The sequence below is a fragment of the Podarcis pityusensis genome (genome assembly GCF_964106645.2).
Source record: "Podarcis pityusensis genome assembly, chromosome: 15".
In the NCBI taxonomy this organism is placed as follows: domain Eukaryota; kingdom Metazoa; phylum Chordata; class Lepidosauria; order Squamata; family Lacertidae; genus Podarcis; species Podarcis pityusensis.
In genome coordinates this window covers 10,577,901-10,602,989 of record NC_138040.1, presented here as the reverse complement: position 1 = coordinate 10,602,989, position 25,089 = coordinate 10,577,901, and the positions used below count along the sequence as shown (strand labels likewise).

Sequence of the window (25,089 nt, the reverse complement as noted above, 5' to 3'; positions counted from 1 at the left end):
AGTAGCTGGGGAAACCATTATTATTATCATCGGGTTAAAGGCCTGTCTAGTTCTTCATTCTGTTTCTCTAGTGGCTAAGCAGTTGCTGATGAAAAGCCTGCAAGCAGGACTACAGGGACTCTCCTGCTTTTGATCCTCAGAGACTGAAATTCAGAATCGGGCCACCTCTGATCCCGGAAATGATATATAACCATCACAACTAGAACCCACCGAGATCCTTGTCTCCCACAAATCTGTCTTAATAAAGCATCCTCTGTAAAATGCAAAAATTGGGGCAAAGGGGGAGGGACTGGAAAACAGGCACTGTCCATTGTTGATGGGAACACCTGGAGCATACTGTTCCTCCCACTGAACGCCATTGTTGTTGTTGTTTTATTTTATGCTACCACTCACACGGCAACCATTTTGGGAGGTAAACGCCGGCGTTCGAAGGCTGCAGCGAAAGCATGCAGCCAGTTGCCGGGGCTACCCAGGGATGTGAGAATGAGCAGATCTCACACAGCGATGATTTGAAACATGCCTTGTGGCTTTCTAATAATGTGCCAAAGCATTCTCAGCGGTGCGCCGCGAGGCCTCCTCTTCTATCTTGTGCGAATGAACTAGGCCCAGCAGGCCTCGGCTAATGCAGGCAGGCTCTGTGCTCTGCTGGAGGAGTGCAGGCTCCGAGATGGCAATCGAAGCTTGATTTGCCAACACATTTCCAATGATTAAAATGTAATTAGCACGACGGAGTGCCTCCTCCCCGGCTAATTTTAATGCATGCTGTGACAGGCAGGCGGCCGCCGGTGCCGGGGCCCAGCAGCAGATGGAGGCAAAGGCAGCAGGAGAGGAAAGCCATTTTGCAATGTGGCTGTTCACATCAGGAAACCATCAGGGCGCGAGGCTTCTTAGGAAGGCCCTTGATGGCAGCCTGTCAAATTGGCTCTGTCATGTCTGACTGTGGCGGCGGTGGCAGCCATCCTTCAAGATGTCCTGGGACTGCCGGTTGTTTTGCAGGCTTTAACTCCTTCAGGTCTCTGAGCATCTCTGCGTGCTGATTCTCGTGCTGCTGCTGCTTCTTCTTTTAAAGCAGCACTGCATTTCTGTATCAGACCAGAAATGCGGATAGCGCCGTGGTCGGAATTTGTAGCAGGTGTACAAATGCATCTCGTAAAGGGTTCCAATCGCCAGGCTGCATTAAAATTCTCAAGGAGGGAGAACTTAGAAAACGAGGAAGATCCCATGGACCAATCTAGATTATTGTTATTATTTTATTTGTTTAGAACATATGTGAGGTGGGTTCCCATGAGGCAAGACACAGGGATAATAGCAAGAACCTTTAGTGAACTAAGAGACCTGGACAACAGGGGCAAAGCAACTACATTTCTGAAGGCCTGAGCCACTCCCACTCCCAACGTGATTGGCTGTCTAAACTTCCAAGCTGCGAATCATGACTCAGAGTTTAAGGGCCAATGGCAGAAGCCCAAATCCTGAAATGTTCTGTGATTGGATATCATGTATCGAATCAGAACACAGGGGCTCAGAATCCTTAGTCTGGACTCAAGCTCAGGCAAACACAGACCACTGAATACATAACAGTATGTACCACACTCTCAAGTCAAAATGGCTCCCAGAGGGAGTCACATACCCTCCAATATTCCCAGTGATATTTTTCTAGAGAAATAGGCACCAGAACGCACCATGAATGCCTCCCTTGTTCTCTGAAAATGGCAATGGCGCCCATCTGAGAGGTGCCGGAATTGAGTTATGGTAAATTCCATCTGGAACCCCCCCCCCCAAAAAAAAAATCCCTCAGATGAAAATATAAACATTTCCCACTCCCCCCTCCAACTGACCCTCCTTGACCCCCAATTTTTTGTCCCCCACTGCCGCTCAAAGCATGTTGACCACCATTATACCAACAGGACACAGCACACACGCCCTCCGCCATCCCAGGAAAGCCCCTTAATCCCTATTTCATTTTATTATTATTTTTGGTAGATTTACATAAAGAAAAGCACATATATCAATCAATCAATCAATCAATCAATCAATGGACTAGATGTCCCTTGGGCCCCCTTCCAACTTTGCAATTCTATGCTTCAATGATTAATACATCCGTTTGCAATTATTATTATTTTAAAGGTCCTCCTGAAAAATCCACCAGAACTTTAGAGTTAGTTTCTACTAATTCACACATTTTGTATGCAATTTTCCCCAATAGAATGCATTTTTCATATGCTATTTTCACTAATGCGTCATTTTTAAGCACACGTCCCCTTTTCATATGCACTGCAAAAATAAAAATAAAAATGAGGAGGGGTGTGAATTTCAAAGGATGGCTGCGTTTCAGTTTGTGTCCTGTTTTGGAAATCACAAATTCGGTAGATCTGCATTTAAAGGTGAACTGAATCTGATTTCTCCCCCACCCCTTGTGCCACCACTGGTTGCTGTTTACAGGGTAACAAAGGACCATTTCCCTGCTGAGCCCTGCACAAATTTTCGCACATGTATGCCTTATTCTGTACAGATTACTTAGCCGGAGAACTGCATTGTGAAATGTGGAGAATTGTAAATCTCGAAGAATAGCTGGGTTTGGGGTTAAAGACTGCGAAGCGCACATTTGCTACCTCATGAATAAAGGGCAGAATCTGTGTCTCCTGGGGCCGGCCCACCCATGAGGCAAGGTGAGGTGACCCACCTCAGGCAGCAGAATACACAAGGGCTGCAGATCTGGCCTCCAAGGAATGCATCACAAGCTGCCTTAGATGTGGTGGCAACAACAGCTGTGGTCTGCTTCTTGAAGGCTGAATCTGCCTCCATCTCAGCAGGCCCCCACCTGTATGGTGGACTCCTGGCGAAGAGGAGTTGCTGCTGCTTGCCTCCCACCCTGGGGTTCCAACTTGAATAAAATATGGGGGGGGGGTCAAGTAAGCTCCGCCATGCATAATTGGTCACAAGACGTGGAACATTCACACCATTTTTAATGGCAATGCCCATAACTTTTATGGGGCCGCCGTGTGAAATATTTTATTGGAGGGGGCAAAGGGAACTTGGTCCCTAGGAATTGGCTCCTTTGCTCCCACCCATAGGGAGGAAATAGCCCTCTGGAGTCTCCTGAGGTTTGTACTTGCCTGGCATGATTTGATTCCCCCCAACACCCATTCCCAATGTAGATCTACACTCAAACACTTGTTCCCAATGTAGATAAGCAAACGCTGCCACCTCAAGTGGGGTGGTTTTCCTTCATTTCATGGTCAGTTGTATGTATGTATTTATGCATGCGGACGCCAAGACCACATAACACCGGTCTTGAAAGACCTACATTGGCTCCCAGTATGTTTCCGAGCACAATTTGAAGTGTTGGTGCTGACCTTTAAAGTCCTAAATGGCCTTGGCCCAGTATACCTTAAGGAGCGTCTCCACCCCCTTCCTTCAGCCCGGACACTGAGATCCAGCACCGAGGGCCTTCTGGCGGTTCCCTCGCTGCGAGAAGCCAAGTTACAGGGAACCAGGCAGAGGGCCTTCTCGGTAGTGGCGCCTGCCCTGTGGAACACCCTCCCATCAGATGTCAAAAAATTAAACAACTATCTGACGTTTAGAAGACATCTGAAGGCAGCCCTGTTTAGGGAAGTTTTTTATGACTGATGTCTTAATGTATTTTTAATCTCCTGTTGGAAGCTGCCCAGAATGGCTGGGGAAACCCAGCCAGATGGGCAGGGTATAAGTAATAAATTAGTAGTAGTAGTAGTAGTAGTAGTAGTAATGGGTCATTGTGTTTGGCTTTCAGCAGGATTTATTCAGTACAGTACAGATTCTGAATCTTATTGCATTGGTGACATGTGGTTACATTTCCAGAGGATGTGTCTAGCAGGAATGGCTGCAAACCCCATGTAGATGGGGAGTTCATGTGGGACTTCTGCCATTTAATCATAGGCATGCTGAAGCCTGTGGATGATCATAAGGAGAGAATATTGTGTGTTGCTACTGCATGCTGCAACAGGCCCACATATAGCTTGAATTTGGGGGAGGGGGGTTAGATTTCAGAAAGGGCAGGTTTCTTCATTTTCCCTATTCTGTTGTCTTCTTGTTCTTCTGTTTTACCTTCAAATCCAGTCCTCCAGAAATTAAGACAAGGGGAGTTTCAGGTTTTAAATCCAGGAATTGGAGTGTTTTCCCTTCCCCACCAGGAGGAGTGGTGCATTTCAGTGATTTGAGATAGGTGGTTTGTAACTGGTTGACTGGTTGAAACCAAATAGTGCTCATCAATGGTTCTTCATCATCCTGGAAGAAAGTGACAAGCAATCCTGGTCCTGGTGTTGTTCAACAGATTTATAAATGACTTGGATGAAGGGATTGTGGGGATGCCCATCAGATTTGCAGATGACACAAAACTGGGAAAGGTACCGTATTTTTCGGCCCATAGGGCGCACCGGCCCATAGGGTGCACCTAGGGTTTTTTTGGGGGGGGGGGAATAAAGAAAAAAAATTTCCCCCCAGGCACGGGGCTGGGGCGGGGGAAGCCCGAGCTTCCCCCGACCCCAGCCCCCAGAACAGGCAGCTCTCCACAAGCCGTGGGAGAGCTGCACGACTTCACGCAGCCCTCCCACGGCTTGCGGAGAGGTGCACGAAGCCCAAAGCCTGGGGGGTGCTGAGCTCAGCACGCCCCCAGGCTTCGGGGTGCAGGCAGCTCTCCACAAGCCGTGGGAGAGCTGGGCGAAGTCGTGCAGCTCTCCCATGCCTTGCGGATAGCTTCCTGAAGCCTGGAGAGTGAGAGGGGTCGGTGTGCACTGACCCCTCTTGCTCTCCAGGCTTCAGCAAAAGCCTGCATTTGCCCCATAGGATGCACACACATTTCCCCTTCATTTTTGGAGGGGAAAAAGTGCGTCCTATAGGGCGAAAAATATGGTAGTTAATACCTCAGAAGACAGTCAGGATTCAAAATGACCTTAACAGGTTGGAGAACTGGACTTAAACAAACAACACAAATTTCAATAGAGACAGGTGTAAGGTTCTGCACCTAGGCAGGAATAAGCAGATGCACAAATATAGGATGGGGAACACATGGCTTGCCAGTGGCACATGTGAAAAGGATCTAGGGATATTAGTAGACCACAAGCTTAACAGGAGTCAACAGTGTGAAGCAGCAGCAGCAAAACAAAACAAAACAAAACCTGAAATCAAAAACAAAACACTAATGCTATTTTAGGCTGCAACAACAGAAGTATAGTGTCCAAATCTAGGGAAGTAATAGTGCCACTCTATTCAGACATGGTCACACCTGAGGTCCTGTGTCCAGTTCTGGGCACCACCATTTAAGAATGCTACTCGCAAGCTGGAACAGGTGCAGAGGAGGGTGACCAAGATGATGAAGGTCTTGACTAGAAGATCCTCAGGGTCCCTTTCAGCGCTACAGTTCTATGATTCTGTGATTCCTTTGTTCCTTCCAACTGCACTTTTCTTCCAGATAAGAACCAAGGGGCTAGGCCTTCTCAGTGGGTTGTAGCCAATGCTGGTCCTATACAGAGTAGTGGCATTGAAGTTAATAGACACGACCAACATAGGTTCATTAATTTCAATGGGTCTTTCTTGAGTAGATCTTGGTTGGACACAACCCAATAAAAACCCGAGGGAGTGCATTCTTCTTTGGGGTGGGGGTTTCCTTCAAAAACTATAGTACTTTACAGCTTGGGCATTTTTAAACCAGGGATGTGGTTTAATCCATCTGTGGTTTTCCAAATGTTGTTAGAGTCCAGATCCCATCAGCTGCAGTCAGCACAGCCAATGGCCAGGGATTGTGGGAGTTGTAGTCCAGCAACATCCAGCATATAACTGAGCTAAAGTGATATATGAATAGGCATGGATGGAATGTTAGGCATCCATATCCGACAAGTTTCACATTTCCATTAAATTTGTCTCAGTCTCATTGTAATAACACAGGGAAACAACTCTTCCATCTAGCCCTATCTTATAAAATGTATTTCCCCTTCTCCCTCCCTCCCCCCACCCTTTCTTACTGGTTTATAATTCATTACTGGCATAGTTGTGATCTATTTTACTCTTTATTATTTATGGCAGCTTTTATCTTCTTGGGATGATTTATAATTTAAATTGTCCATGCAAGACCTCGGGGAAAGCAAGGATTACTGTAAATCTAACAGATGTAAACAGGCAGTATGCATACAAACCAATTGCCAGGTTGACATCTCTCCCTTTCTCCCCCCCTTCCCACCCGCTGCCGCTGCCACAGAGCGAATGAGCAAGTGTGTGTGCTGTATTTCAAAGAGGTTCTGGCTTCATGCATCCTTTGATACCTAAAGGCAAAATATATGTGTCTCTTGCATATGTTCCAGCTATTTGTATTGACCAGAGACGGTCCCTAGTTTCCTTGGACTTGTCTCTGTTTAATAAGGATGGATGAATCTGTCAATTTTGCCCCCCCCCCCATTTCTCATTTTCCCAATACTAAGTTCAGTTCTCCATAAACTATGTTTATTAGACAAGATTCACACTAAAATGTGGATGAATTTATTTTATGAAGATTTCTTTAAATATAGATAGATGATAGATAGATAGATAGATAGATAGATAGATAGATAGATAGATAGAATGAATCCTGGAAGAGTTCCAAGGGTCATCTAGTCCAACCCCTGCAATGCAGGAATCTCAGCTAAAGCATCCATGATAGATGGCCATCAAACCTCTGCTTTAAAACCTCCATGGTCGGAGACTGTTCCACTGTCGAACAGCTCTTACTGTCAGAAAGTTTTTCCGTATGTTTAGTCAGAATCTCCTTTCTTGTAACTTGAAGCCAATGGTTCGAGTCCTACTTTCCAGAGCTCCATCTTCCATGTGACAAACCTTTAGATGTTTGAAGATGGCTGGACCATAAAGAAAGCTAATTGCCAAATAATTGATGCTTTTGAATTATGGTGCTGGAGGTGACTCTTGAGAGTCCCATGGACTGCAAGAAGATCAGACCTCTCCATTCTGAAGGAAATCAGCCCTGAGTGCTCACTGGAAGGACAGATCCTGAAGCTGAGGCTCCAAAACTTAGGCCACCTCATGAGAAGAGAAGTCTCCCTGGAAAAGATCCTGATGTTGGGAAAGATTGAGGGCACAAGGAGAAGGGGACGACAGAGGACGCGATGGTTGGACAGTGTTATAGAAGCGACCAACATGAGTTTGACCAAACTGCAGGAGGCAGTGGAAGACAGGAGTGCTCTGGTCCATGGGGTCACGAAGAGTGGGACACGACTAAACGACTAAACAACAACAAAATCATATATCCTCTCCACCTCCTCTTTCCCAGGCTAACATCACCAGCTCCTTCAGCCATTCCTCAAAAGGCTGGATTTCCAGGCCCTTGATCATCTTGGTCGCTCTCCTCTGTACATATTCCAGCTTGTCAACATCTTTCTTAAATTGTGGTGCCCAGAATTGGACACAGTATTCCAGGCGTGGTCTGACCAAGGCAGAATCAAGTGATCCTATTACTACCCTTGATCTGGACACTATACCTCTGTTGATGCATTCTATATGACAACAGTCTCCTTGCAAGAGCTGTGACAAAAAATCTCCCACTTTCATTGATGACCGGAATGCATAAAAGAAGGGTGATTAGCATTCAGTAATGTATTAGAGGAGGAGGAGTGTTTTATGTTAAGCTTGAGGGCCGCATTCCCTTCGTGACAAGCTTCTGGGGTCCACATGCCAGGAGTCTGAGCAAGGTTCAGAGGCAAAAATGGACAAATCAGCAGATGCTAACTTTATCTTTGGTGGGCTAGTTTCTACACACACTCAAGGCCCACCTTGGACATGTTATGGCTGGACAAAAACACTTGGGGGTGAAGCAGGGCCAATGGAGGCCAGATGAAGAGGTCTGGAGGGCTGCATTTGGCCCCTGGGCCTGAGATTTCCCCACCCTGGCATTAGAGGACTCCCTTCCCAGCTTCTGATCTGCAATGCCTGGTTTTCACCTGCCATTTCCCTCTCCCCCCCACCTTCTCAAGCACAATTTCTAAATGAGGACAGTTGCTTCCCTTTAAGGACGTACAAATAACTTGCCCTCACCTGTCAAGCGTGCTCCTTGTATTTTACTGGGCCCATTATGAACGCAATCTGTCTGTCGAGGATTTGCATACTTTCTTTCTTGAGAAGTAATGACAGCAATTTCTCTCCCTGCGCTCCCTTTCTGAGTGTCTCATTTAACGGCACCTGCGAAACCGACAGGCGCAGAGATGAGAAGTGAAAGAGAGCAGTTGATTAAATCATCATCAAGTCGGGCCTCCGAAAGTCAATCCTGCTTCCCGTCCACAATGATATCCCTTTATCTTAAAGTAATGAGCTATGGCACTTCTGCATCGGGTAATGTGATAAGTTCTATTAGCATGTTCCATTTGCTTCGCAAGCAAGGGCAAGTCATCCCGGCAATCTCGTATCGCTGCAATCAAAGCAATTGGCTTCACAGGCAGAGAAGAAAGAAGCAAATGTTCAGGGTGATTTCTTACGGATCACAACACGGTTGGGGTGGGAGAAAAAAGCAGAAGGGCCTGTGTGTTATTTTAACCCGTTACGTGCATCCATTTTTATCTATCACCCCAGTGTGTCATCCAGTACCACTAAATTCAGAACAGACATTTGGAAGGGCATAACATACACATGCATTGGGACGCAGGTGGCGCTGTGGGTTAAACCACAGATCCTAGGGCTTGCCAATTAGAAGGTCGCCGGTTCGAATCCCCGCGACGGGGTGAGCTCCCGTTGCTCGGTCCCTCTCCTGCCAACCTAGCAGTTCAAAAGCACATCAAAGTGCAAGTAAATAAATAGGTACCTTCCGGCGGGAAGGTAAACGGCGTTTCTGTGTGCTCCTCTGGTTTGCCAGAAGCGGCTTAGTCATGCTGGCCACATGACCTGGAAATTATAATCCAGCCTCCTCGGCCAATAAAACGAGATGAGTGCCGCAACCCCAGTCATCTGCGACTGGACCTAATGGTCAGGGGTCCCTTTACCTTTACCTAACACACATATGCACAAATTCAAATCATATTCAGGGCCTGATCTGACCTGGGGTAATCTGGGGCAAGCTTGAGATGGATCCAAGCCCCAAACCAAGCCTCGCAAAGTCATGGGGTTGGAAGGGGTAAGGAGAAGGAGACATGCCTTCCCTTCCACCCACCTCCAGACTGTATGTTTAACCAGAGTTTTAAACCCTGGTTAAACATGCAGTTGGGAGAAGGAAAGGAGATATATCTCATTCTCCTCACCTACCATGAGACCACCCCCTATTTGGCAGCCCCAGTTCACTCCAAATGGACTCAAACTGAGCGAGGTTGATGCAGGGCTGCTTCAACCTTATCCAGCCGAATCCCAAGTCTATCCAAATTGGCTCTATTTGGGATCTCAGATTTGGTCTGATGTGGTGCAAAGCCCCAGCAAAAATTATTGCATTCTGCTCCATAAGGAAACCAGTGTCATGTAATGGTTAAAGTGTCAGGCTAAGAACTTGAGCTCCCTGAAGGAAATATAAGTTATGGTGATGGTACACGGTCTCCATTGGCTTTAAAGGGGGATTACGCATAGTCATGGAGGAGTAAATGACCAGTGGCTTGTAACAGATATAGAGTGTTGGACTTTGACCTGGGAGACCAAGGTTTGAATCCCCACTCAGCTCCGAAGGTCTCTGGGTGACTTTGGGCCAGTCACGATCTCTTAGCCTAACCTACCTCACAGGGTCTGGGTGGAGACGCAATGAGGAGGAGGAGAACCATGTACACCACCTTGAGCTCCTTGGAAGATAGAGGTGGTATATAAAATCAATCAATCAATCAATCAATCAATCAATCAATCAATCAAATGCTTCCAGGATCAGAGGCAACACATCTTTGAATATCAATTACTGGAAGACAACAGCAGGAGAGGACTGTTGCATACAGGTCCTGCTTGTGGGCATCTCATTGGGGTTGTGAGAAAGAGGATGATGGACCAGTTGGGCCTTTGGCTATTACCATTTCTCTCCTGCCCACTTATTTGGCTCCACTGCACTTGCACCTCCGCTCAAAGATTCAAGACTTAAGAGGGGCAAACCCTGGTTTTAGTTCCTGCACTTGGGTAATTCACTATCCCTTCTCCTCCCTTGACTCCCACCCCTTTAAAAAATGCATTATATCACATTTTTCAATAATAATAATAACATATTAGTCAAAATTGTATACCAGAATTTTCCCGACATAGCTGGTATTCAGTCCTTGTAAACAGTGTCCAGGCAGAAATCCCTGAGATGTCCAGGAAAATCCGGACATATGGCAGCCCACGTCGGTAGTGTAGATTTTAGCAAATTTCATGAAAAATAGCTCAACAACTCTTTTTTCTTTTTTCTTTGAGATTTCAGGAAGAAAGCTCAACAATTTTGGGCAACAAAAACAAAACAAAAAGCTCAACTGCCCATATTTTCACTTTTTGAAATATAGCGACCCTAGTCTACTAAAATGTTTATATTCAGAGAAATTCACACTCAAATGCTGATGAAATTTCAAAAGGATTTTTTTAATATAATGCAAATTGATGTTGAAATGTGGAGAACTAAACAAGAAGAAACTGAAATCAACAGATTCACTTATCTTTAGTGAGTAGTGTGCCATTTTGTTCACATAATCTCAATGGCACTCTGAGCACAACAGGGACATGTTATATTTTCCTACCGCAAAGAATAACTATTCTGTGTTGTTTGATTCTGGATGGCGTAGATCCTGCTGTAACTCTGTCCCCGCTCTGGTCTTTGTCTGAGACACTGAAGATGTGATTCCTTTTTACATATAGCCTTCCTGGTTTAAACCACTACTGCCTCCTGGAGACTGTGTTTCTTCTCTCTCTCTCTCCCTATAAAGGAAAGAAATACGCGCAGATAATTGTCTCATTTTTGCATCTAAAAAGATAATACGGAAAACACATTATGAGAAGAATATTATTCTAATTTACCTGTAAAAAGAAAACAGAGAGGTTTTTGCAGGAGACAAAATATCTCAAAGGATGAAAGGCAGACAAAATACTTGAGAGCGTGAACATGTTTGAGTAAATGGAACCCTGTTTTACAAGTCGCATATGGCACTTCAGTTGTTTGGGGATTGTGTGAACCCCTAAATGGGAGGAGGAAATGAAAGCTAACATACCGTACTACCCAAATATAGGCCGTCCCCAAATAAAGACCACACATAGGTTTCTTATAAGCCAGTTTCGAGGAGGAAACCACAGTCTGCATTCAGGTCAATATGGTACACATGCCATTTGCTTCTGAAACCTACTGTTGATCTGTTTGTGTGCGTCTGTTTGTGGTAACACTATGCACCTCTCATACCAAGGCTTACACACAAGAACACATTACCAAGGATCGGGGCAGAGGAAGGGGGGGTGCAGTGGGGGTGGATCACCCCTGGTGTCTTTGCTGAGGGGGGGTGACATTTGGTGTGCTGCCTGCCTGTGACTTCCAAGCCTACCCCGAGCCATTGGGGGAACAGGGGAGCTGCGCCACTTTGCCGGAAGCATTCCCTCCTTCCCCCTTCGTTTTGACAGCTGGGGGAGGCTTGGGAGTCGCGGGTGGGTGGCACGCTGAGTGTCTGCCATCAGCAACTCACTCTGCCCCCATGGGTGGCTCGCTCTGCCCCAGCTGCAGGGTGCACGTGCTGCTCCGTGTACCTGAGTGGCTATCCCACAACTATGAGGTAACCCTCCGTCCCCAGCCCCCCTCGGGAGTGCACCCACCATGGGCAGCACGGGCACATGCTCAACCGCTGCCAAGAAGAAGAAGAAGAGTTTGGATTTGATATCCCGCTTTATCACTACCCAAAGGAGTCTCAAAGCGGCTAACATTCTCCTTTCCCTTCCTCCCCCACAACAAACACTCTGTGAGGTGAGTGGAGCTGAGATACTTCAGAGAAGTGTAACTAGCCCAAGGTCACCCAGCAGCTGCATGTGGAGGAGCGGGGAAGCAAACCCGGTTCCCCAGATTACGAGTCTACCACTCTTAACCACTACACCACACTGGCTCTCCCACTGCCAAGGATGTGGGTAGGCATCATTTTCCATTTCATGATGCATTCATTGCATGCATCACAGTTTCTTGTCTGCTGCAATTTCCCTTCTGCCCAAAATGGTGTTCTTCACCTCACTGTCCACTGCAGTAAAATTAAGGAATTCACATAATTAATCGTGTAAGTTGTGTTGCCTTTACATTATTTCACCTCATTAATTTCAATACAGAGGAAACACAGAGGAGTGGGGGAGTAATCAGTTACTTCTCATTTGTGGACTGAAGGCAACAACAGCAGCAAATACTGATCTTATTTCTGGGATTTATTTCCATCCCAGACATGGGACAAATAGTTCTAGTTCAGAAGTTTATTGTTATAGCCAGAGGCCGTGACAGGCTTGTAGCAATAGTGCTAATAAAATAATACAGAGCATACATCCATAATATAAGCCAACACCCATTATGTAAAAGAGGGACAAGTGGCATTCAGCCACCCGAAATTGAGCAATAACAGGTCTGAGATGCCCTTAGATGTCCAGGGCTGCCTGCACACTACACTGACTGGCTCAGCATGTGTCTACCCTATGCCAACACAGGGCAAATAAACCTTTGTGTCAGGAATGAGCCAGCTCCCAGCAAAGGTTTGCAGCCAACTTCAGAAAGCAGCCAGGAACAGAGAAGCTTAGATGTTAGTCAGGCAGGGGAGAGCTGGCAGCTGCAAACTTCGGCTCTTCCTGACCTTGAAGGGCAGACTGATAAGGCAGTAGTTGAGAGGAGGCTAGAACACAGCCAAAGCTCGCAGGAAGCACAAAAAGGCATGAACAGACTCAGAGACAGCCTCTCGGAACAGGAAGAGGTTGGAGCTGATCCAATAAGTCCAAAGAGTCGGTGAATGGGAGGGCTGCTAGACAGGAAGCAAAACAAGAAACGTAAGGGTCGTAAGTTCAATATCTTCTGTCGACGCCAGAAAGAGTTTTCAGAAGGGTCATCTTGAGTAATGATGCCTGAGGCTTTGTTAGAGCCATCCGGAACTATCTGTTTGTGTTTGCAATAAATCCTCCTTTTTAATTACCTACGCTTACTGTGTTATCAAGCTGGGAACCTTGACTCCTGACACTTTGCAATTTCTGCTCCTGTGCCTTTTTTTCATCCAAATTCTCCAACATCTCATATTGCGGTCTCTCCTCTCCCTTCTGCGTTCATTCAGCCTGCAAGTGCTCTTCTCCCAGTGGTTTAAAAGCTAGAAGTGTATTTGCTCTTGCAAAATTGTCCCAGGAATTGGGCTGACAGTTCAAAAATACATCTCTGTAGCTGCAGTGTTTGTGAAACTTCAGGCCACAGACTGCACCATGCCTTAGCTTTGTGTAGATGCATGTGCAATAGGGACGAAAGGCATCCATCCCTTTCCACTACCCCTAAGAGATTTAACTGCTAGAGTCTGAGGAGGAAGCTGAACCCTGAAGTATGACAACTCTAGCATCTCATATGAAACATCTTAACAAGGCATCCTCCAAAGGCAGATGCAGACAGGGGTAACAGTGACAAGGGAAGAGTGAATCTGTCAGTTTTAGTTTCTTTCAGTTTCTCATTCCCTGCCTCCCCCCATCTTAAGTTCAATTACAGTCGTACCTTGGAAGCCGAATTGAATCCATTCCAGAAGTCTGTTCGACTTCCAAAACATTCTGAAAACAAAGCACGGCTTCTGATTGGTTGCAGGAAACTCCCACAGCCAATCGGGAGCCGTGGATGTTCGGCTTCCAAAAGAACATTCGAAAACCAGAACACTCACTTCTGGGTTTTGATTATTCGGGACCTGATGAGTTTGGGAGCCAAGGCGTTCAAGATCCAAGGTAAGACTGTAGATGGATTTCCACATCAGGTTGCAATTTAGGGACTCCCTTGGAAGTTGGTGGACTCTCTTTCCTTGGAGATTTTTTAAGCAGAGGTTGGATGTCCATCTGTCATGGATGCTTCAGTTGAGATTCCTGTTTGGACTAGATGACCCTCAGGGTCCCTTCCAAGCCTGCAATTCTATGATTCTAAGTCCTCATTAAAATTTATCAGCATTTTCGTGTGAAATTTCACCTAATAAGCAAATTTTTGTATGCAGTTTCACAAACAGAAAGCATGTTTGTATGTTGTTTTCACTGATCTATGCATTTTAATGCACACTTCATCCTAGTATATGCATTTCATGTACACATTTCTGGGCTGGAGCGTTGCAAAATTCAGAGAAGTACAAATTTGGAGGGATGTTATGGTTCTCAGAGTGTGTCAGAAAGTGCCAATTAAGTAGGTTAACCTTTAAATGTGAGCTGCTTTGAATTTATCCCCCATCTTCAGGCACTAGGATCATTGGACTGGGATTGGCCATGATCAATAGGGAAATTTGGAGTATATATCCCAGTGCATGCTTTGATAGGGCTGCCCCCAAGGACCATGTCTGAGCACAAAGGGTTTTGGTGTTTCCCTGCTCTCATTCTCAGCCCTGTTTCTAGGTCTGAGTTTCACCAAAGTATAGAATACACCAAAAAGATAATCAATAAATAACCAATACCCTCTGTGGGCTTATATAGAAATAGAATGCAAAAAATGCTATTGTTATATGGGGGAAAAGGTACAGTCGTACCGTGGAAGTTGAATGGAATCTGTTCCAGAAGTCCGTTCACCTTCTAAAACCAAAGTGTGGCTTCTGATTGGCTGCAGGAAGCTCCTGCAAAAGCTGCAGAAGCCCCATTGGACATTTGGCTTCCAAAAGAATGTTCTAAAACCAGAACAGTCACTTCTGGGTTTCCATCATTCAGGAAACATTCGAGAACTAGGCTGTTCGAAAACCAAGGTATGACTGTATATATTTGGCAAAACTGGCTAATATAGTCACAGCTTTGCTACATTTGCACCATAGACTTGAAACACTATTATACCACTGTAATCACCATGGCTTCCCCCTAAAGCATTCTAGAAACTTTAGTTTGGTTAAGGCTGCTGTTAGCTGTTAGGAGACTCCTGTTCCCTTCACAGTGCTACAATTCCCAGAGTTTCCTAAGAAGAGTGATTTGTTGTTAATCCACTCTGGGGATTGTAAACCCTTCAGGGGACATGGGAGTCTCAGCACTCTTAACAAATCACAGTTCCCAGGATTCTTTGGGGGAAGTCATGACTGTTTAATGTGGTATGTTACTGACTGCTTTAAATGTATGGTGCATATGGGGTCTAAAATGCCGGTGAAATGGTTCGGCTGTTCTCCTTGTCAGCTGGGCTAGCCAGGCTGATATGCTAGCAAGCCTCAAAGCTGTAAAGGACTTTTTCTCAAAGGAGGACCATTCATTCCACCACTCATGCTGGTGTGTTCCTTGCCTGCGTCTGTTTTCATCTGTAAGGTAATTCCCTGCTTCCCCCTTTAGAAGCAAGGATCTAATTGTGCAGCTAAAATCTAATCTTTGCCCTTTTCCTAAGCTGTCAGCTCGTCATTGCCAGATAGATGACTGAGAATATTGTTAGTAGCAAGGAGAGCATTAGATGAGGTCTGTGGGGGGCTTCCCCCTCCAGTTCCTTCAGATTTCTTAGAGCGGGAGAGAGAGGTGCATTACAATTCCCGATCTGAGCTGCGGAAGGTTTTAGGTGTCAATGATAAATGGATTTGAAATATGAAAGTGCGTTTTCTTTTTTCTTTTTCTGTTCCCCTTGCAATAGCCATTGAATGATGCACCCACCTGGTGTCATTGTAAAACAACAATGCTACGCGCTGCAAATGTCACCTTCTGCTCCAAACTGTGGGTAGGCTTATATGTTAACTTCTCTTTAATGTTGGAAGCCAGCATCTGTTCAAGGTATGCCTGAATGTGCCTTAAACTGGTTCAAAGAGCTGGTCCATCGGGGGTGACTGTAATAAGGTATCTTGCTTCCCTGGTTGGAAGATGGAGAGATACAGGTGGGGACATGGCTGGAATGGAGCCCACTGCAGAAAGCTGTGAGAGTACCATTCATTAGTCCATCTACTTTTGCCCTTCACCCCACCCAATATTAGCATGTGGCCCTCAGAAAATTTACCACAAGGGACTGTGACCCTTAGGCTGGAAAAAGGCACCCCAACACTCTTCCTGAAGAGGGCTTAAGAGGTCATATGATTTTTGTTGTTGTTTAGTCATTTAGTTGTGTCTGACTCTTCGTGACCCCATGGACCAGAGCACGCCAGGCACTCCTGTTTTCCACTGCCTCCCGCAGTTTCGTCAAATTCATGTTGGTAGTTTTGAGAACATTGTCCAACCATCTCGTTCTCTGTCGTTTCCTTCTCCTTGGGCCCTCAATCTTTCCCAACATCAGGGGCTTTTCCAGGGAGTCTTCTCTTCTCATGAAGTGACCAAAGTATTGGAGCCTCAGCTTCAGGATCTGTCCTTCCAGTGAGCACTCAGGGCTGATTTCCTTCAGAATGGATAGGTTTGATCTTCTTGCAGTCCATGGGACTCCCAAGAGTCTCCTCCAGCACCATAATTCAAAAGCATCAGTTCCTCGGCGATCAGCTTTCTTTATGGTCCAGCTCTCACTTCCATGCATCACTACTGGGAAAACCATAGCTTTAACTATACAGATTTTTGTAGCCATCTATAAAAAATTGAAGGCTTGTCCTATAGATGATGAGTCAAACTTAGTTTTCTGTTGCTGCAGAGTTGTGGGCCTCTTTAAAAAGTCAAAGTTTCCCCCCAAGAATTCTGGGAACTATGGTCTGCTAAGGATGCTGAGCAGTTCTTTTTTTCCCCTAGAAAAGTAGGTGCTGGTACTCATCATGAAGTTTGTTACAGTAAGTGTCACACATTTTGAAAACAAAAAACAAAGGTGCCGGTACTGTGTACCCTTGAGTACGCCCTGAAAAAAGAAAGCACTGACGTTGAGAGATTTGAGGAGACCCCTGTTCCCCATTCCCTGGAATGCGGGATTAACAAACAAAGCAAAACACAACCATCCTTTGAAATTTGGATTTCTCTGAATTGAGCGATGCAGTTCTCCCACAAAACAATGTTGCAACAAGGCATATATTAAGGTAAACATCTTTCCCTCCCAAAAAAGCACATTACTAAGAAATGTGCACATTACTAAGAAATGCTTATTTCGAGAAATTTGCATCAAAACACTGATGAATTCTTAGGAGGATTTAAACAAAAGCAACACACAAATTGCTGCAGAAATATGGAGAGGTGAATTTATGCTTGGGGGAAATGAGAAACGAAGAGAATCAAAATGGGCAGATCTTTTTATCCCTTATGTAACTGTGCCCATATATCGCCTTGCTGTTGGAGCGAAGTGACTCTTCACAGCTGTGGGTTTTCTCTCTCTCATTGCGCCCCCTCATTCTCATCAACACTTTTTTTCAGAGATGCCTGGCTGTGCGTTCAGGGCTCCCAGCATTTCCTCCAGGAGCCTGGCCGGGTGAACATTCGGAGCTGTTTGCCGAGTGTGTTTATTGCCTCTGCATAATTTATGAGCTGGAGGGTCTTTTCTGACCATCGTTCATCTCTGCCAGGCGCTGGCATGGCAGGCTCTGGAGGACTGAGCTGTAAATTGGATGGCCCGATCACGCTGAGAGAACCGGCAAAGTCCTTGGGTCAGTGTGGGAATTTACTGCCACAAATGGAACTTGTTTTCACACTGAGCCATGTGAGCTGTAGCCTGGTTGGACTTTCCTTGGCAAACCCCTATGGCTTGGTGAAGCCATGAAGCTGTCAGTCAACAGGCAAGACGAGAGGCTGGATATTCTCTCCTCTTTTGCTCTCTTCCTTTTTTTTTTTTAATCGGCTTGGCACCTGTACTGCTTCCATAATGGATATCAGTCGGTCTCGGTCTTTCACCATATGCTTAGCTCTAGAGACAAGGTGCTGCTGGGTATAGCGGTAATGATTTGATGGAGGAATTAAGTGGACCTTGAAATTAGAACTGGACTGTCAGAAGAGGCAGGGAAGTTTAATACATTGGCAATGGAAATGATGGTTCCCGGGGATTGCATTGCTGCTAGCGCACTCTCTGCAGCATCACCGCAGTGCAGGAAAACATTGTCCTGGAAAATTCAAATGGTGTTGATTAGTTTCACAGTGAGATGTAATGAGTTGTGGGATGGGCAGGTGGCAGAAGAGAGAGCGAGAGATGCTCTCTTTCCCCAAGTAAGCCTACTACGCTCAATGCACAAACACGTAAATGGGAATGAAATGATACACCAACATGATGTGACTGGTATAGCTCTTTGACGGACCCTAGCTCAGTAGCAAAATACGTGCTGTGCAAGCAGATGTTTCCTGGTTCAATCCCTGGCATCTGCAGGTAGGGCTGGGGAAGTCTGAACCGCAGTCAGTGTAGACTAAGGGTGGGGAATGTGTGCTCCCTCCATGTTGTTGAACACCAGCCCCCACCAGCCACAGTCAGCATGGCCAGTGGTCAGTGCTGGTGGAAGATGGGATCCAACAACATCTCAGTGGCTACAGGTTCCCTATCCCTGATGTAAACAATATTTGTCTGGATGGATTAAGAGTTCAGTGTGGTATAAGACAGCTTCCTTTGTCCCTATGACTGCTGAGTTTTGCATTGGGCCCAAGCTTATGTGTTATCTTTCACTTTAACATAAATACTAATGTATCCATCCATGATTCTGGTTGTAATTCTAAACACATTTCATGTGGAGTAAGCCCCATTCAGCACAGTGGGACATGTGAGGATCACACTGCACATTGGTCTAGCAGTATCAGGCCAGTAACCAGCAATTGTGTGGTGCAGAGAGCCTAAGAGAACAGTGAATCAACCAGAAAGCCACCAAATAATTAGACTTATATGTCATGTAATTGCACTATGCCAGGTAATGAAGCCTTCACTTTTAAAACAGGGCTGGGGGAACTGTCACTCTCCAGATGCAGTTGGATTCCAGCTGCTATCAGCCCCAGCCAGCATGGTCAATAATCAGGGAAGATGTGAGCTGAAGTCCCAATAAGTTTGGATGGTCGTAGTTAGCCACCCTTTAATGTGTGTGTGACTGTGTTGGCCTTTGCAGTGGTTGTTGTTGCAGATGCAGTGGACAGAGCAAGTTATCATTTAGCTGGAGCAAATTACTATTCGCAAGCAGTTGGGGAGCATGCAATCGCCACATTTCTCTTTATAGCTCCACAAGTACAAGGACTAGGCTTGCTTTAGGAAACAGAGTGAGAGAGCTGAGCCATTGGGGGAATATCACTGCATGGTGGGCGGAAGTCACAGTGGGCTGTAGATGCAGCCCTGATGAGCGTTTGTTAATATATATTACATGAAAAGTTCCTTTGAACCATTCTTGTTCCTTTCCCATGAATGTGTTAAAGTTGTTCTAGTCAACATATGTTATATTTTTGCAAAGATTGGAGTCTCCTTCATATGTTGCATTAGGAGGCTGGGAACAAAGAGGTAAAACACCATGTAAATACTTTTTACATGCAAAGGAGATGCTCTATTATTTATAGCCTGCTTTCCTGAAGAACCCACATGGCTGGAGTCTAATACTTGCCGCAATATGGCAGCCACTTCCTAGAATTGTTGTTATTTTCTAGCCCACTTTTCATGGTCTGTACAATGCGTGGGTCCAGATACTTTTTTCAGCCCTGTGGAAAAGCTTCATATGTATTTTCGGAACTCTCTAGACCCTGGAATTAACATACAATTCTTTGTGCATTCTTCTTCTTCTTTTTATAAAAAAGCCCACAACCCTAATGTTTTCCTTTTCCTTTCTATTACAGTGTGACAGCGATAGTGATCAAGAAGAAAAGGTAAAGACAGACTTCCAGTGCATGCTCCTGATGTGTTGTTTCTGATGTGTTTCAGGATCTGTTTCCATCTTCTATGATTCTATGATTCTATGATTCTCTCTAGCTAATGAGGAAGCACATTTTGATGTGGTCTACACATTATGGCTGCATTCAGATGTCCCTTCATCCTGCCTTCCCAGTGTTTCCTTACTCATTTTCCATGTTGATTATTTCCAGAAAACACAATATTTGGAACCCAGAAAACCCAGACAGTCCTTGGAGTTTTGCTCTGTACTTTCCCTATGGCTCCCATGGATCACACCACCATGACTCAGAGGGCAAAAAATTGGGGCAGTATCCTGGCATACAGTTCTTTCCCACTGTGGTGGCATAGTGTTGAGAAAGCCAGGGCAGAAGCATTGACATTAAAAGCAGGAAAACAAATGCAATCAATCCCTTGTCCCCACATTATTATTATTGTTTGAATGCAGCCTATATTTGATGTGCTCGATTCCATCATGCCTTTTTAAAAATGTTCCACGCAAGGATCATGTCCTGTGGTTGGTCAAGGCACAGAGGCAGATTATTCACTCATCTGCCATACCCTACTGGACCCTTAATCTTCTTCCTATGAGGGCCTCTGACAATTTTGGAGTCAGACATCTTTTCTTCGTTGCTGAGTCTGTACAGATTTCTCAACCATTATTTGAGAAAGATCCCTGTGTGCATCTTAGGAGGTGATGATAACAGAGCCTGACAAGTTCATTTTAAAAGGGAACTAGTTCTGCTTTAAGTTCAGCCTGTCCAAAAGGGAACTAATTCCAGGTCATGTTCATCCCTTTACAAAATAAACTAGTTCTTCACAGTTCAATCCAAGTTCATCAAAATGATCCTCAGAAAATTCTTGCAGCATTTGAAATTCCTGTTGCTGTTCTGAAGTATAAAATATACTTAAGAAGACTCAGAAAACAGCAAGACACACACACACACACACACACACACACACACACACAAGTGGACAATAAATTGCTGAATTTAATTCCCAAAGTGTCTGAAGAGGAAAAGGCACATGTAAGAGAGTGAACTTCAAGGTGAACTAGAAATTATTCAAGATTCTGCCCCCAAAATGAACTTCTTTTAGTTTACATGACAGGAACTACTTTCAGGGGTAATTCAGGAATTTTTGAACTAATTCAGTTAACTTTGTTGAACCAAACCAGTTCATTCCAAGGCACTAAGTGCATGCAGTTATGGACTAATGGCAAAATATTATGTGTGGGTTTGTTTTGTTGTGGTTTTTTTTTTTTTGGGGGGGGGGGAGATCATTCAAGTTCAGATCCAAGTATAATAGCTGTTCTTGCAAAAGCTGTAACTTTTAATCTCTACAATGATTCGGAAGATGTCTGTCTGTCCGTCTGTCTTTAAATGATCATATCATAAGAGAAATTAAGATAATTTCCTAGTAGATGAATTTAATTCCACTTTACACTCATGCCATCCTGACATATATTTTTTGTTTTACCTAATCCTAAAATAACATCTAAGAAAAAAGTAGCTATAGTCAGCTACTGAATGTGCTCCACAGTTCCAACTGTACTAATTTTTATTACTGTTGTTTGAAAGATTGACATCTGTCCTTTCGACAACATTTTGTAGCTAGTTATTGAATTTTGATGTCTGGACAAAAGGACAAGAAGTCTTCCTACTAGCATATTTAATTTTAAAAATACATGGGAATATATTGCATCTTGAGATATATTGATTGCATGCAATAGGAATGATACACTGTGTGAGGACATTTCATAATCAGATGTCATTTGTGAAACCATTGGTCATCAGGGGCTGATCAATGACTACCTATGAACTATTTAGGTAGGTGAAATATGAGTACAACAACAACCTCCTCTACCAGTCCTATTGGTTTTGGGGTGGTGTAAACGGTCGTAAAGAATGGAAGATGTTCTCTCAAACCTGTTGCATTATTGAAATGTCAGTTAACAAGACACACATATGATAACTTCCATGGCAATATTTGTTGGTACAATGATTTCTTCAATGAAAGCAACTGTATCTGATCAGCTTGGGATGGAAAGTGATGCATTTTTGGTAGGTTATCTATGGTTTGTATCCACCGTTCTTACCAATAAATTCTTGTTATTCCACTTTTTACTCATCAGGATTCTGCTGTTGGTTCGTTGAACTTTTAAGTTACTCATGATCAAATTATACCACAATGGCTTTTGTTTAATAACTGCTCCAAACTGTTTGTTTTTGTGTCTGTTTTAAGGACCTTCCAGATTGCAACATTATTATAACCACCATGGTGATCTGATCTTGCATGTAGACTATTATCCCAGCTGCAATAATTTAAGACAATTGGATTTGGGGAGGGAAGATAGTGGAGAAAAATACAAAGTATTATGTAAATCTCCCACTTTTCACCATCGAGGTCTCTAAGGACCTTGCAGGGATTAAAAAATACAGTATTTTTGGCATCTATCTTGTCTCAAGAAACAATGGATTGTGTGCCTGGGGGTGAAGTCAAGTTGCCGTGTTAGCACCAAAGTGACCTCCTTCAGGGTGCAAGCCTGGGTAATGTGTATGAAGGTCCTGGACTGCCCAGACGAAATAATCCCACTCTTGGTCTCATTGGTGTGGTCCAAAGGAAAGCAGAGCAATATGTTTGATACCAGCTTGGTTGCAGGTCTTGCTTGAAGAAGGCATTCAAGGCATCATCCAACCGTCTTAGGGACTCCACTATGGATTTGTGTAGGGTTGATATCCTGCAGGGCAGCAGAAGTTTAGGATCAGAGTTTTCCTTCTCCTAGATGAGCTCCCTTCCCAGGTTGATGAGCCCCATCTGCCCCCACTTCCCTCTACAGCACATGCTGAAACCACCTTCTTGACCGTTGGGCCCATTATTGGTCTCAACCACTCAGACTGTTGGAGCCTGTCTTCACATGCACTGTGTCGCACTGGGCATGGAGCCTGGGGAGTGTTGCAGGGGGCAGCACAACTATGATGTAGAATGGAAGGCGAGAGGTGGAGGTGTGCTGAATTTTAGTGTCACACAGGGCACAGCTAAAATTTGAGACCTCAAGGTCTGCCACTGACATAGATCAGGAATTATATCAGAACACAAAGGTACAAGGCTTACTAGTTCTAAGCTATGACCTTGTCTCAGCACCCGAGCTTGGTCTTTAGACTGACTTGCTCTTTCAGACTGACTTTCGGTTTGACTTTTGCCCCCTGGTTCATTTGAGATTGCTGTCCCTGATGACAAGAACTTTTTCAGGTGTGGGTCTGTGGAATGCTCTCTCCAGTGAGTCCCACCTTGCACCTTCATTGATTTCTATTTTTGGTTGTCATTTCATTATTTGTTGAGATTTACCTTTTCTCCTAGGCTTTCGTTGGACTGAACTGATTTTGTTCTGTTGCTAGTGTGTTGCCAAAGCTTTCTGCTGCTTTCCCCCTTTTTTAAAGGGCGTGCTTATGAATTGCCGGTGTTTGTATGAAAATGTTGGTTTGTTTCAATGGTAAACAGCGACTAACAAATCCGATGAATAAAAATAATTTCTAAAGCCGAGAGAGAATTCAGAGGGGTTTTGGCTCAGACCATAAGAAAATGCTTGTTGTTTCTGAACAGGATTGGGGCTTAATTTTTCCGAATGCACCCTCCCCAATCTAGAACACAGCCACATCGCTGACACATTTTTCACGGTAAGACAATGAGATGTTTGTGGGGGGGAAATAATTTCATTTTGTTCTGCATACTGGTTTTGACTCAATGGTTGCAAAGTCGTTCTACGTCTTTTAAAAAACAAGCTCCCTTATCCAATGAGGTTGTGGGTGCAGAAGTGTTGTATATAGGCAGATATAGTCTGTTGTGGTTGCCCGTTGCAGGGATATGAGGACTTGGTATATTCATTGTGAATTCAGCGTACGTTGCCTTTGAGAGCGAGAGCAAAGTGACACATCATCATTTGAATGGGTCAAGCATATTCAGATGAAGACGAATGGCGCTTATTTGATTTCTTTAAATCGGAAATGAAAAAAGTGCTCCCTGGAGAAATCATGTTCTCCCTGACTTAGACGATAGACCGAGGCAAGGCCTGCAGATAAGAACAGGCATTTGTCTTTCTTTCTTTTTTTAAAGAATCTCTGAAGGACGGTCGAGACTGTCAGCTCGCTGACATGTGCATTATCCATGTCATTTTAAACAAAGTGACCTGGAGAAAAGAGCACTCTGGCGTGACATGATAATGGTCTGTTGGATGACAGGTAAAGTACACGCCATAAAGAGAGGCTGTGTGTTATTCCTTTGTTTAACTGACAAGTCGGAGTTTCCTTTCATTCAGACGGGCGGCGATCTCTCAGATCTTCCTTCTTCGGGGTGGGGGGTTTGGGGTAGCATCAGAAAATGACAGGAGTTGTTAGCAATAACAATGGGGGGGTCCTTCAAAACAGGACGTGGGCAGGTACCAGAGGCTGGCCTGAGCAGACTGTGGCTGAGGGACCAGGGGATCAGAAAGGTGCATTGCCAAGCCTTCCAACAGTACACCTGGGCCCCTGACCTCTATACTGACCACCTGTGTTGCCATCAGAGATGCTGCCCAGCCTGGCCATTGTGGCTGGCTTCTTTGCCACCAGTTGCTCACTGCCTCTCACTCCTCACCCAGGCATGAGTACCACTTGCTATCTGCACGGAACTATTGCCATGTCATTGCCCAAGATGCAATGTCCAACCATGTTGAGAAATAATGTGAGGACAGGTGGGAGGGGGGCACACAGGAAGTTACCGTACACTATATTGATTCATCTAGCTCAGCCTTGCCTACACTGACTAGCAGTGCCTCTCTCCAGGATTATGGTGAGGGGGTCTGTCGTAGCCCTACCTGGGGATGTTGGGGATGGAGCCTGGGACCTCCTGCGTGCAAAACATCAGCTCTGCCAAAGTGTTGTGGCTACTTTCTGCTGTTGGTCCCTCATCTCCCGAGTAGTCATCACCAGGGCTCCCTGTGGTCCAGCCTCTTGTCTGGTGTTTCTTGCCTTTATTTGGGAGAACTGTATGGAGAGGACTACTGGTGCAAGGATGGGGATAAAATTCAAGGCCAGCATAGCAGTGTTAAGAAGGTTCCGCTCTTGATACCAGGTGGGGTAAAGAGACAGAGGGGATATGTGGGGCTCACGGGCTTGAACGCCTGCTCAGTAGCTTTTATACGCATCACATTCTCTCCAGAGGTGGTGGTACATTCCGTTTCCTGACATATTTTCCCCTTAGCAACTCATTGTCATAGGTATCGGTAACACGAGCCCCACTCTCCCCTCCCTCCC

The 25,089-nt window shown here is 45.0% G+C and overlaps 1 protein-coding gene and 1 long non-coding RNA gene across 6 annotated transcripts in view; one reads left to right on the top strand and one right to left on the bottom strand.

Annotated features, from left to right (window-relative positions):
* Window positions 1-25,089, top strand: part of AUTS2 (activator of transcription and developmental regulator AUTS2) — a 689,755-nt gene that overhangs the window by 449,304 nt on the left and 215,362 nt on the right. For all 5 annotated transcript variants that reach the window (XM_080982807.1, XM_080982806.1, XM_080982805.1 and 2 more), the window contains one exon: window positions 19,747-19,776. In XM_080982807.1, the coding sequence (XP_080838933.1) occupies window positions 19,747-19,776 (30 nt within the window). The remainder of the gene's footprint in view (window positions 1-19,746; window positions 19,777-25,089) is intronic.
* LOC308464148 overlaps window positions 3,753-25,089 on the bottom strand; it is a 32,545-nt gene continuing 11,208 nt past the window's right edge. Inside the window, exons 2-4 of the long non-coding RNA XR_013979888.1 lie at window positions 10,680-10,857; window positions 8,053-8,196; window positions 3,753-4,263 (exon numbers count right to left, since the gene is read on the bottom strand). This is a non-coding gene — a long non-coding RNA (uncharacterized lncRNA). The remainder of the gene's footprint in view (window positions 4,264-8,052; window positions 8,197-10,679; window positions 10,858-25,089) is intronic.